This window comes from Lycium ferocissimum, chromosome 4 (assembly GCF_029784015.1).
Source record: "Lycium ferocissimum isolate CSIRO_LF1 chromosome 4, AGI_CSIRO_Lferr_CH_V1, whole genome shotgun sequence".
Taxonomy (NCBI): domain Eukaryota; kingdom Viridiplantae; phylum Streptophyta; class Magnoliopsida; order Solanales; family Solanaceae; genus Lycium; species Lycium ferocissimum.
In genome coordinates, this window is record NC_081345.1 from 15,102,373 (window position 1) to 15,114,809 (window position 12,437).

General features: G+C 33.5%; 1 protein-coding gene and 1 non-coding gene across 2 annotated transcripts; one reads left to right on the forward strand and one right to left on the reverse strand.

The window, feature by feature from the left end:
• Window positions 1–929: 929 nt before the first annotated feature.
• On the reverse strand, window positions 930–1,002 carry TRNAK-CUU (transfer RNA lysine (anticodon CUU)). The gene has a single exon. It is a non-coding gene; the product is annotated as a tRNA-Lys (tRNA).
• Window positions 1,003–3,225: 2,223 nt separating this feature from the next.
• LOC132054386 (uncharacterized) lies at window positions 3,226–4,877 on the forward strand. The gene is made up of 3 exons (XM_059446407.1): window positions 3,226–3,490; window positions 3,761–3,819; window positions 4,042–4,877. The coding sequence occupies exons 1-3, from the start codon at window positions 3,302–3,304 to the stop codon at window positions 4,598–4,600; spliced, it is 807 nt and encodes a 268-aa protein (XP_059302390.1). The 5' UTR covers window positions 3,226–3,301; the 3' UTR covers window positions 4,601–4,877.
• Window positions 4,878–12,437: the final 7,560 nt, after the last annotated feature.

Here is a 12,437-nt window from a genome sequence, read left to right on the forward strand (position 1 = left end):
ATCCCTTCAAAAACGATGATTGACGCTAATCTCGAATGGAAAATTATTTAATGGGATGACTCACATAATAAAAACAATTTAGCATCAACAATTTAACTCACCCATGCCTAGAACAACTATACAAACTATTGTTTAGTTTTTCCTTCCAGTCCTCCAGATATGCACGCTCACTTTCTTATTTCATCTATCGTATTCAGTATTGAACTTTAATTTCGCGCATTTTGTGATATCTAGCTACTGGAAACAACATGGAACAATACGAATTTTAGAAGAAAAATGAAAATTAGCAACCTAAGGGATTATTGTGCTTCTCTAGTTACAAGAATTTGTAGTGTTGTTATTCTCATAACTTCAAGAAAGAGATGTGACGATCAAGCATCTTACATTATGGATTATTCAACCCAACATAGATTGAGTTGAGCCACGAGTTGAGTTGGCTACGGTAAAAGTCGTTTGTGGTTGGAAAACATGGTTTGATTTAAACAACAACAACATACCTAGCGTAAAAATTAAACATAATTGTTGGGGTTGGAGAATATGGATGTGGCAAGCTAGAATTTCTTTTCAGAAAACAAAATATAGCCCAAGTGTCATTTTTCGATTCTGAAAGTTTGACTTTTTGCCGAATTATATTTTCTGAGCAATTAATACATAATAGTTCAAAAACTTTATTGAGACAAAAAATAATTTTGTGACTTTACTGAAATAACATCTAATGTTCAGTGACTTTAGTGAGACAAAAATCAATTTTAGAATTTTACACATAAGTAAAGTTTAGTGACCACTGACAAAATTAATCCGACAATTTCTCAAAGATTGCAAACGTCTAAATCATTAGAAGTTTGGAGCTGAATTTACTCCAACAACTATTTTTCTTAAAATTTTAAATTATATGTTTTCCCATCTGCATTACAGCCAGGCAAAATACTCGCCCACCGTGGGGCTCGAACACACGACCACAAGGTTAAGAGCCTTGCGCTCTACCAACTGAGCTAGACGGGCTTTTGGTTTTCAGTTGCAGAAGTTTATATATATTAAGCAATATATTCCGTGCAAATAGTTTCCACAGCTGATTGTATCATAAAGCTTATCTTTGTGAAAACCTTGCTATCTACTAAGAAATTAAACATTTACCCTATCATATACGCAAACTTTTGTTTGAGTTTGGAGAAAGTTGAAAACTATATATGGCCTACAATTTTACTTTTCATGTTTCAATTTACCCGCTGCAATAATATTTAGGTAGTCAAAAGGTTTTCTTTTATCATAATTTCTTAAATCTTGCTATATAAAACAATGTTTGTACGATTCTTGTGGGTTTTAGGCTGGAAAAAAAAAAAAAAAAAAAAAAAAACTCAATATCCTCTATTTATTCCATTCTCAATGGTTGGATGTTGGCCAAGTCACTTTGGTTTATTAGATAAATAGCATTGGTCAAGTGCGCTAAACGACACGATACTCTCATTAAATAGTACCATCGACTGAAGATTAATATATTTTAAATAGCTTTAACAAAAAAATGGTAATTGTATATCTAGAAATCTAGAAAACCTACCACCGTAGGTCCATATGTTCATAAAATTTCATTTTAGAAATTCATAAACCGACCGGAGTCGGTTGGTATGGTAGAAAAAATCAAAATTAAAGGAAGACCAACAGACTTTGTTCGGTTTTCTCCAATTTAAAAAGTATTTTTTTAAAATAAAAAAGTCTATTGAGTCAATCGATTTTTAATTTTTTTCGGGTCTTGTGTAAGACAAATAGATAATTGGTACATTTACCATACCTCATCTTTTTGGACCCACATGCTTCGTTCTGACAACCCATTTTTGATCAATAGTCCCAAAAATCGACTATTGTAGTCTTTTTTGGTCGATTTTGAACTTTTTTTTTTTAAATAATATGAATTATATTGTTGAATCCCTTTATAGTTAAGTATAGTCATAACTCATTCACAGTGTAAGTGTGCATTTTATTTTTGAATCTCTTGGTATAAAAAAGTTTGGCTCCGGCGCTCTGGCACTGATGTTAAGCACTCGTTGTAATTCATTGTTTACATAAAAAATTATTTGTATTCAAGTTAAAATTTGTTGAGTGTAATAGTATGCATTTAAACCACAAAAATTCAAAAATAACACTACATCTTAAAAGTTTTGCTTCAAGACAAAGTTGCCTGATGTATGTTATAGTGGCAGCTTTTATGGTAACACAGTAAACTGTACAGAATACATTTTTAATAGTAAAAATATGTTGGTGTAGTCTTGTAATTTGTGAAGAAGATGGAATACTAAAAAAAAAAAAAAAAAATTGATGAAGGGCCAGGAAAGCAACAGAAAAGTTAATTCAGACCTAACCAACCACCCTATCCTACCATCTCACATTTTTATTATCGAGTTTTGTGTTATAAGATTTGCAGATCCAAGAGTCTCACAAAGTCATTAAACACTTCATGCCCAAATCCCCTTACCCCACCTTTAAAAAGAAGAGAAAGTAGCATTTCTGGTTGCTGAGTTATCGCTATATTCCAATTTTGTTCCTTGTGTTATTTGACTAAGCACATCAAACCTTCAATTAACCTAAGTGTGTGATTTTGCATCTTTAAACTAACAGATGATAAATAGTTGACAATTTATATCCTTTGGACAATGTTCAACACAAATTGGGAAAGCTCTGTAGATGATTAGATTAAGGAATGGAATATATGCCGACCGTTTTATAAAAAGGAAATGGTTAATTAACATTTAACACATTAACCTTAAGAAATAAAGCAACTCCTTTCCCCGTTCCATCAACTTCAAAAATATTTGCCTTGATGTTTCTTAAATGTTCTTCAAGTTATAGAAATAATAGAAAAGTAGGCAGAGCATAAGATTTTAGATCACCTCTTTAATTCTATTTCTGAACAGAGCTTTTTCTGGGATTGTGCTTCTCAAATCAGCTACGGTTGTGATGTAGAAGTTGAAGAAAAATGATTCATTTCAGCTCTCTGTCTCTGTTACTTTTACAAAAAACATATTTTGTTAACTATTTAACATCTGTTAGTATAAAGGATTAAAATCACACACTTAGATTAATTGAAGGTCTGATGTGCTTAGTCAAATAACACAAGTATCAAAATTGAAAAATAGTGATAACTCAGGGACCAAAAATGTTATTTGCCCTAAAAAGAAAAATATATACTCACTATATGCACCTATCTCTCTCTATATATAGAGGAAAAATATAGAAAATCCTTTGGATCTACTTACTCTCTCACCCCCCGACAAAAAATACTGGTGCTTTTAGAGAGCCATTTTTAGCCATGAGAATAAGAAAGCATGCCAAGATTTCTCCTCTCATATATGCTGCTGAATCAGGAAAAGTTTTACTGAGCCGTGTTTGCCAACTTAATCAGTCACCATGGGATGTTATCACTTTCCCCATTGAAGAAAACGATGACCCACAAATACCATTTCTTTCACAGCCGCCATGTTCTTCTAATTATTATCAGGTTAGTCCATTAATTAATCTCTTGCTATTTTTCTTAATTCTCAGATCTATGAATACCCATTTCTTTGAAATGTCGACCCTTCATTTTTCTTTGTTTGTTTCTTTATTTTCTGTTTTAGGGTTTTATTTGTAACATTCACTAGGGTTCACTAAAGAATCTCAATCCCACCACTTTTATTGTGTGTTTAGCCTTCTTTATTCGATTTCCTACATGGTGTCCACTACACAACTCCTATTTTTTCTAAGAAACAATTTTAAAAAAATTGTGCAGGTCGATGGATTTGCTGATAATAATGGGACCTTTGATGATTCTAATGGAATTGTCGAGAGGTAACTTTTTGTTTGTTAAATCAATTTGATTCCTTTTTTGCTTCAGCATTTTATTTTCTTTATATATGTCGAAAACAATAGTTACAATTTTTCTAGTCCTAGAACATTTTTCTCTGCATTTTTAAGATAACAGTTGGGTGTATCAATACTCTTGATCATGTGAAATTTTGCTTCAACTCTCGATAGTTTTATTCCTGAGTTACGATATTTGATTTTTCTTAGTGCCACGGCAATGAAAGTGGATGAAATGAAAGAGATGATCAATTGTTCGAAATGGGATAACTACTTCGAGAGTAGTGTTGCTGTGGATATTTCTGTTAATGTAAAGAAAATTAAGCAAGACAAGGACGAGGATGCAAAGATGGAGGAGCTAGGGTTATCAATGGACGAGAATAATAATGCCGATAATAATACGGCTATATTGTGCAATTCCACCAATAAGAAACAAGAGAAGCAACATGAGGCTGTAGTGGCGGTTGTGGAAACGGAAAGTCCACGTCGCCGCCCTCGTGCTAAGAAATCATCATCATCTTCTTCTTCTTCCAATCCTTACGAATACTACTATTATTCGGGTTTTGGTCCGTCATGGGGCAAGAAAAGAGGTGCAAGGAGGAATAATTATGCAATGCCGGATCGCCAAGATGCTGGGCAATATTCATCTTCCCAAATGGATAATGAAGAACTTGACTATGTTGAAGACGAGGATGATGAAGAAGAAGAAAATGGGAAAAAGAGACCTCAGAAGCCAATTAAAGCTAGGACACTCAAATCTCTAATGTGAAATATTCTACAACATGATGGTATGTTAGTGTAACATTAGTGTTAAGTATCCTAAGAAAATGTTGTTAGCTTTTTTGGGCATGGTTATTTTTAGGGTATGGTAGATTATTTCGGTTTCATGGTTAGAGTGTTTTACTTTAGGTGATAATAGCTTTTCGTGACATGAGTGAGAATTTTTGGTGTAATTCGTGTAGAGCTTTCTATTGTGCGGGTCAAATCTAATTAAGGATAGAATTGTAATTTGAAGCTATAAGGATAAAACTGTCATTTTGAACGATTAGGGCTTTGTTTCAACATATATTTTTGTTGTTTGAATTTGCATCCTTATCATCACCAAGCTTTGTTAGGCTGCAACAAAATTGGTAAATAGGACTCTTATTTTCCTTTTCTCTTGAATCGAGTTAAATACTCGGAGTAATTATACCACTACTTTATAACGATTAGAAATATTACAGTGATAAGTAACTATTGAATATTATTTTGATCAAAGTCCACTAAACATGATGGTTAGTGGTAATTTATTAAAATAAAGAATGTCTAATAGAAATTAAAGTAAACTAGATGAACCACTGGTTTATAGAATCAGAAAAATTGAAAATAGAACTATTATAGGCAATTATCTACTGCAGATTCTTGAACCTTGACCTAATACCATCTCACACACCTACAAACTAGGTGCTATGGATCAATAGTCTAGAGAAGTAAACTTCATGTTATCAAGGATGGAATAAAGTTTATTCTGTCATAATCCAGCTTCAGTAGCAATCTTCATCAGCATTAACTTGTGCCATATAAGTAATATTAGCCAGAAATTACTGTTAAGCAAGTTTGATAATGTAACAATTGAATGAGCATGAAATCATGCTAATACCACACATTGTCACAAAACCAAAAATGCTCTCAATAATTTCCAACTGCTGCTAGAGATACATGGCCATCAAAAAGAGCAATCAACTCTTAAGTTGAGTTTGTATTGCTCATATACAGTATTAGCCTCTTGTTGTGTTTATTCCCCGATCCTTAGAATTTCTGAATCTCAAATAAGGAATCTAAGCTTTCTCGGTCTTCAAGATTTGACTTGCCTTAAGAGGATGATCATTGAATGTGTTAAATTGATGTTCACCTACAAAATCAAACACAAAGTTAGCTAAAAAATCTCCTAGTCCATTTCTTTCTCTAGACACATGTTCCACCTGAACCATATGACCCCTTTCTCAGTAGATTAATGTCTTGCACAACTATTGCAATACTCCAAGGCACCTCCCATTCTCCTGTTAAAATTAACTTTATTGCCATAGAATCTGTTTCCATTACCAATGCAGTACAATGATGAGTAATGCAATATTCCAATCTCATCTTGAAGGATAATGCTTCAGCAACCAAATTTGTATCATCACCTGTTACCAAATTTGTATCATTACCTGTTCTCTTTGCTGCAGTATATAGCAGATCCCTTACCTCATTTCTGACACAAAATTCCACTAAACTTGGCCCTGGATTTTCTAGAAGCACCATCAGAATTACATTTATATCATCCCTCCAAAGGGAGAATCAATTTCACCATTCTGCAACTACTTATGGGCCTATAGCCTTCAAACAATTGAATGATTTGAGGTAGAGTCTTTGGCATATTATGCTGCCAAGGAAATCTAACTCTACACATAAGATGAATGTTCATATTGATCTCATTGAGAACTTTGTTGATGGCCATTGAACCACCATGTAACACAATATTTCTCTATTTCCAAATCTTCCACACTATTATAGAGATACTGCAATAAAGATGGGCTTAAGTTTTGAAGGCCTTGCATTATTCCACCATAAATGAATCACATGTTTCAACAACACATTAGTACCATGAATACTTGTAGCTGCATTAAAGTATCTCCAAACTTCAGTTGCTAATGATCCCGTAAGAAACAAATGATCAATTGTTTCATACTGATCATACCTACAATAACAACATCTAGCCTCTACCTCTATTTCAATACTAGAAAGAGCTTCACCAACTGGAATTTTGAACTTCCATAATCTACATAAGAAGAAAGAAATCTTTAAAAGTCAAGCCTTTTACCAACATGTTATGATAAATATCAGAAGGTAGAGATTTCTGTCTAAGCAATTCCCATGCACTTCCTACTGAAAATTTACGTAACTTGTTATCATCCACCAAGGTTTGTCCCATTGATCTTATTTCTCTTGTATTACCATTTCCTAAGTAATATATTTCACAATGTCCTCTGGTAATAACTGCTGATGTTTGTCCTTCAACCATGAGTTCTTCCAAATCCTGCACACTTTCATCTACTGGGAAATCATGAAGAATGATATAGTATAGTGCCCCTAGTCTTGTCCAGTTGTCAAACCAGACATTTGAAGTCCCACTCTTAGGTTCCTAGAAGATTATCTATTATACATTAAATGAATTTAAATTATTTTAAAATCTATTCAGTGTAGGATGCCTATATTACACCCTTTAGGATGCGGCTTTTTTGCGGATCTTTTGTGACACAAAATGCTCTGTGCGAAGGGCTACCCTTATTTAGAAAATATTTCATTAATAGCAATTATAACTCAAAAAATATCTACATGATATATATAGGCGTATCAGATGGTATACTAGTTTTAGGGGTGACCTTTAGGTTCTTAGCATGAACTCAACATTACCCCTTTGAAATATATTGTCAACTTTTTTTTTTTAATGAAAATTTTCACATAAATGTCAATACTATGTATCTATAATATTAGGATTGATCCGTTGAACCATTGAGTTATTAATATCCTTCACTGCTGCTCATTTTAATATAAACATGTGGTATAATTGTACAAACTTAACAACAATGATAGAAGAACAATATGGATCTTAATGTGTCACTTTTGGGAATTTCGAAAGAATAAAGCAAACAAAGAAAGAAAAAAGAAGAAGTGCTTAGGTAAAATACAAGAGGATACACAAAACATGCTCATCCTAACGGATATGAGCGCAATTGAAATTCCTGGGGAGTTATACATTTGTGTATTGATAAGACCGTTTACTATTTCTTGAAGCTCAATCTCTCCCCGGGATGAACCATATAGCCAAGAGAAACCATGAACCGAATAGAAGAGCTTGCCCCACCCATGAGTAAATATTTCATAGTAGCCTCATTAGACCGTACATCTTTCTTGGTATATCCAGATAATAGGTAGGAGCATAAATTGAAACATTCGGGGCTACAAAGATAGTTATTAAATCGTTAGCACCGCATAAAAACATTCCCCCTAGAGTAGCTGTTAATACGAATAAGAGAAACTCTGTTATAGCCATTTCTGTACATTCAATGTACTCTACGGATAGAGGTGGACCCAATTCTAGAAAAAGAAAGAAAAATATAACAAGACAAATGTGAAATTTGAATCTCGGGGCTCAATTCTAGAAAAATAAAAGCAAAACAACAAGATAGATGTGGGATTTGGAACCCCGATTTCATTTATAAAGGCGTACCCAATAAGTATTGCACCATAAGGACTCTTTGAGCTTGGGTGCACATATGAATATTTAAGTAATTTTAGAAAAATATACTCCCTCTATTCCAAAATAAGTGAATTTTTGATATGTGGCACACCATTAAGAATATCTAATTAAACGCATTAATCAAAGGATTATTTGCTATATTACCGCATGTCTTTTCCCAAACTTTAATTAAAGGTTAGAAATGGTGAGTGTTGGGATTTGGAAAAACTATTAAAAAGAAAGATAACTTTGAAATTTTCTACTTAATAACCTCTTGGACTTAAAAGAAAATTTATTTTGAATCAAAGAAAAAGTCTCAAAAGCTCATTTGATGTTGGGTTGGAGGAAGTAGCATTACATGATCTAGAGTGAGGAGCATGATTTCACGTGAACCCATGCCCATAGCTACCGATATGCCCCTCTGTGGGTGTACACAACACCGAGAGAGATTCATATCTACTTACATATTTACTTAATGCACATGATATATTAAAATAGTAAGAAATAGTAGCAGATTTTGTAACAAATAAATAAAAGAATTACATTATTTATATATGCTAATGAACTTCAATTAAAATTAATAATAATATTTATTTAAAAACCATTATAAGTAATAGCAGAAGATTTTGTAACAAATAAATAAAAACATTACATTATTTATAAATGTTAATGAACTTAAAAAAAAATCAATAATAAGATATAACATTATTTAAATTAGAGGTAAAACACCTAGGCCGAAAAAATAAAACATCATATATAATACAAATATATATCATATGGATAGATAATTGAAAATGTCAAAAGCAAGATAGACATTGCATAATCTAGGACAAGAGATTGTCAATTACTCAAAGTTGAAGAGGGAGCTTGGGCTAAGGTTGGATAACTCATTTTTAAGTTTGGGCTTCATTTTATACTTTGTTTGGTAGAAGGTATAACCAAACATGATACAAAATTAATCCAAAAATTAGTGCTGAGATATCCCACCTTATACCGTGTACCAAACGACCACTATTTGTCCTCCAAGTTTGCAACATTTGAGCATAGTTAGTACTTATTCCGTTTCAATTGATGTAATATTTTTCTTTTTTTGAGAGGCAATTTAATTAAATTTTGAAACTAAACTGTATTAGATTAAATTAATATTTTAGAATTAAATTTTATATATTTAAAAAATACGTAAAAAAATATAAATTTTGAAGAAAGTGATGGTTTTTGTCTGCGGAGGGGCTGAAAGAAGATATACCTCGCAGGATTGTGTTGGTATTTTAAGGGAAAAAGGGCAAAAAAATTGTTACAAACTTGGGTCAAAAATACCCCTCCCATCAATAAAGTTTTTCAAATATACCCTTGTCTTAATGGTAATCCCCAAATCCCCCAAAATAAATCGATTTCATTTTTAAACCCGCTTCATTTAAACTCGACTCACCTAAATCAACTTTATAATGGAAAAAAAAGGCAAGAATCTGAAAAGTCTCAACCGATAAATTACACTGATATTTAATTAATTCCCTTGATTTGAGCAAAGATTAGTAATTGGGTATTGGCTTTCCTTTAGAAAAATCTCTGTTATATGCCGTGATTCCGAAGAGACAACGCTGAATTGGGAATTAAAGTTCAATCTTGGGTTTTGTTAGCGAATTGACATGCCACATGGTATTTGTTTCATTAAAATATTAATGTCATGTGGGGTTGGGGTGGTCAACTTTAACGGTGGGAGGATATATTTGGGCCTAAAGTATAACGGTAGGGATATATTTAGACCCAAAGTAAAACGAGGAATATATTTGGCCCTTTTCCGATAGTACATGGTATATTTGTTCCATCTAAAATAAACTACCATGCAAGTCAACAGATGTTATTTTTTTTTAAAAAAAAATCATTTATTAATTAGGTATTGCTCATTGTGTGAGCTTCTTGGCTTTTGATGTTCTCTTATATGAAAAAAAATTCTTGAAGGTACAAAGGCATTGAAAGGTTTGGGTTGAAACTGTTAGTGTTATGATTTTAATGATGACAAATTGTTGTGTAGGTACTATACTCAAAGGTTCAACCAAACCCATTGGACAGAAAATTCCAATGGACAAAAAGAGTTCAGTCGGCTACAAAGGAGTACAAGCCCAAGTCGGCTGCATAAGGAAAGTATTTCAAGGCATGAAGAAAATAAGCTCTTGCTTATTCTTGGAACAAGGATCAAATTTTACTCAAGCAATCAAATCAGCACAATCGTGGAGATTCAAGCATTAAATCAAATCTGCATATACAAGGAAACAAGTACCATTCAAACAAGGCAAATGGCGCATAAGGAAAGCAGCTGTACAACATTGATTATCCATTAAGGACGCACAAAGAAACAAGTATCTACTAAATAAGGGTGATGCCAAAGAGGGAAAGAAGCGTTACAGACTTAATGAGCTCTTGCTTTATTCTTGGAAATTAGGATCCTCAATATTCCTAATTTACAAGGATCAATTCTCTTGGGTTGACATCTCTGCTGAAAAAGAGTCTAACAACTAGTTGATTTGAAGACTATATATTGAAGACTCTAGAGACGAAGAAACATATACTTTCGTCTCATACTCTCAAGCTCTCTACTTTACTTTTCACAAACATTGTATTCTTGAGTGATATAGTGTAAACAAAAATAAAGGAGAGATATAGTATAATTTGTGAGGCATTTTATCAAAAAGATTACGAGTGTTTGAGTGTAGACATAGGAGCTCCATTCAAACAAACCATTGTATCAAACCATTTACAAAGAGCTGTAGAGAACACCCTTGCAACCCAAAGGGACTGGACTAGGATTCACATTAAATCTGAATCAGTAAATTATCTGGTGTCATTTACATTCTGCAATTTTATTACTGCATTGCTTTATAGTCGACTAGTGTTCTCAGGTAGTCGACTGCCTGAGCGAAAAAGTTACATCCCCCCCCCCCCCCCCCCAACCCTTTTGCACTTCAATTGGTATCAGAGCAAGGTCTCACATTTTATTGCTTAACAACAAGTGAGAAAAGATCAAATGGCTTCATATCAAATTCCTGGAGCAATCTTACAAGATGGACACTCTACAATAAGACCACCATACTTTAATGGTGAACACTATTGTCATTGGAAAGAAAGGTTCAAGATCTTTGTGCAATCAACAGACTATCAAGCATGGATCGTGATCAAGAAAGGACCTAAGCCTATTCCAAATGTGGATGCAAAGGATACAAATACGAAAATTGATCTGGAGTCACATGATGTGACTAAAGAACAACAGGAAACTCTATCAACAAATGCTAGAGCAATAGCTTTGCTGTACTGTGCAGTCAGCGGAGAAGAGTACGCCAAAATATCCAACTGTGAGACTGCAAAAGAAATGTGGGATAAACTCGAAGTCACTTATGAAGGAACATCAAAAGTGAAGGAAACCAAAATTCATGCACTAAGGCATGATTATGAAGCTTTTAGCATGAAGGATGATGAGAACATTGAATCAATGTTCACCAGATTCAGCAAGATCATTGGCGAACTTAAATCACTTGGAGTAACATACACCAATTCTCAACAAGTGAGAAAACTTGTCAGAAGTCTACCAAAGACTTAGGAAACCAAGGAGATTGTTTTGGAAGATGGAAATCTGGACAATTTTACCTATGACGAACTGAGAGGGAATCTGATAGCCTTTGGAAAGAACCATAATCAAAGATATCAGAAGGATGAAAAGAAGAAAATAGTTGCCTTCAAAACTCAAGCTGAAGAATCTGATGATAAATTTAAAGAAGAAGAAGTGGCCATGATTTCTAGGCATGTGATTGAAATCATGAGAAGATCAAGAAATAATGGAAAAGGAAGTTCAAATTTCAGAAAAGGCAAAACTTCTACTGTTCAAAGAAATGATGAAAAATGCTACGAATGTGGAAAATATGGTCACATTGCATCTGAATGCCCTGAGGCAAAAAGGAAACCATCGAAAAACTATCAAAAGCAAAAAGCATTCAGCAGTTGGAGTGAAGATGAAGCCTCTGAAGATGATGAAGAAGGAATGGAGAACATTTTCTTCATGGCGATTGGTGAAACTAGCGAGGTAAGATCTTATCACTGTTCTAACTGTAGCGAAACTCAAGAATTGCTTGATCAAACTCTAGAAGATTTAAATAGAGTGTTTAATGAGTATAAGAAGCTTAAGAGAGAAAGAAGGGACTGGGAACTTAAACTAGAAATAGTTGAAATAGAAAGGGATCTTCTTCAAGAAGAAGTTGAGGACTTGAAATTGTAGCTAAATGGGTTGTGTAAGTCCACTAGTCATAGCTCAGTTAGATCTAACCAGTCGACTCGTAACAATAAGTCAACTGGGAAA

What these genes read in the sequence shown, in the direction of transcription:
- LOC132054386 (XM_059446407.1), top strand. Translation starts at nt 3,302, where the DNA reads ATGAGAATAAGAAAGCATGCCAAGATTTCTCCTCTCATATATGCTGCT. An exon ending in GTTCTTCTAATTATTATCAG is followed by an intron (nt 3,491 to 3,760) that starts GTTAGTCCATTA and finishes AAAATTGTGCAG; the next exon opens with GTCGATGGATTTGCTGATAA. An exon ending in TCTAATGGAATTGTCGAGAG is followed by an intron (nt 3,820 to 4,041) that starts GTAACTTTTTGT and finishes GATTTTTCTTAG; the next exon opens with TGCCACGGCAATGAAAGTGG.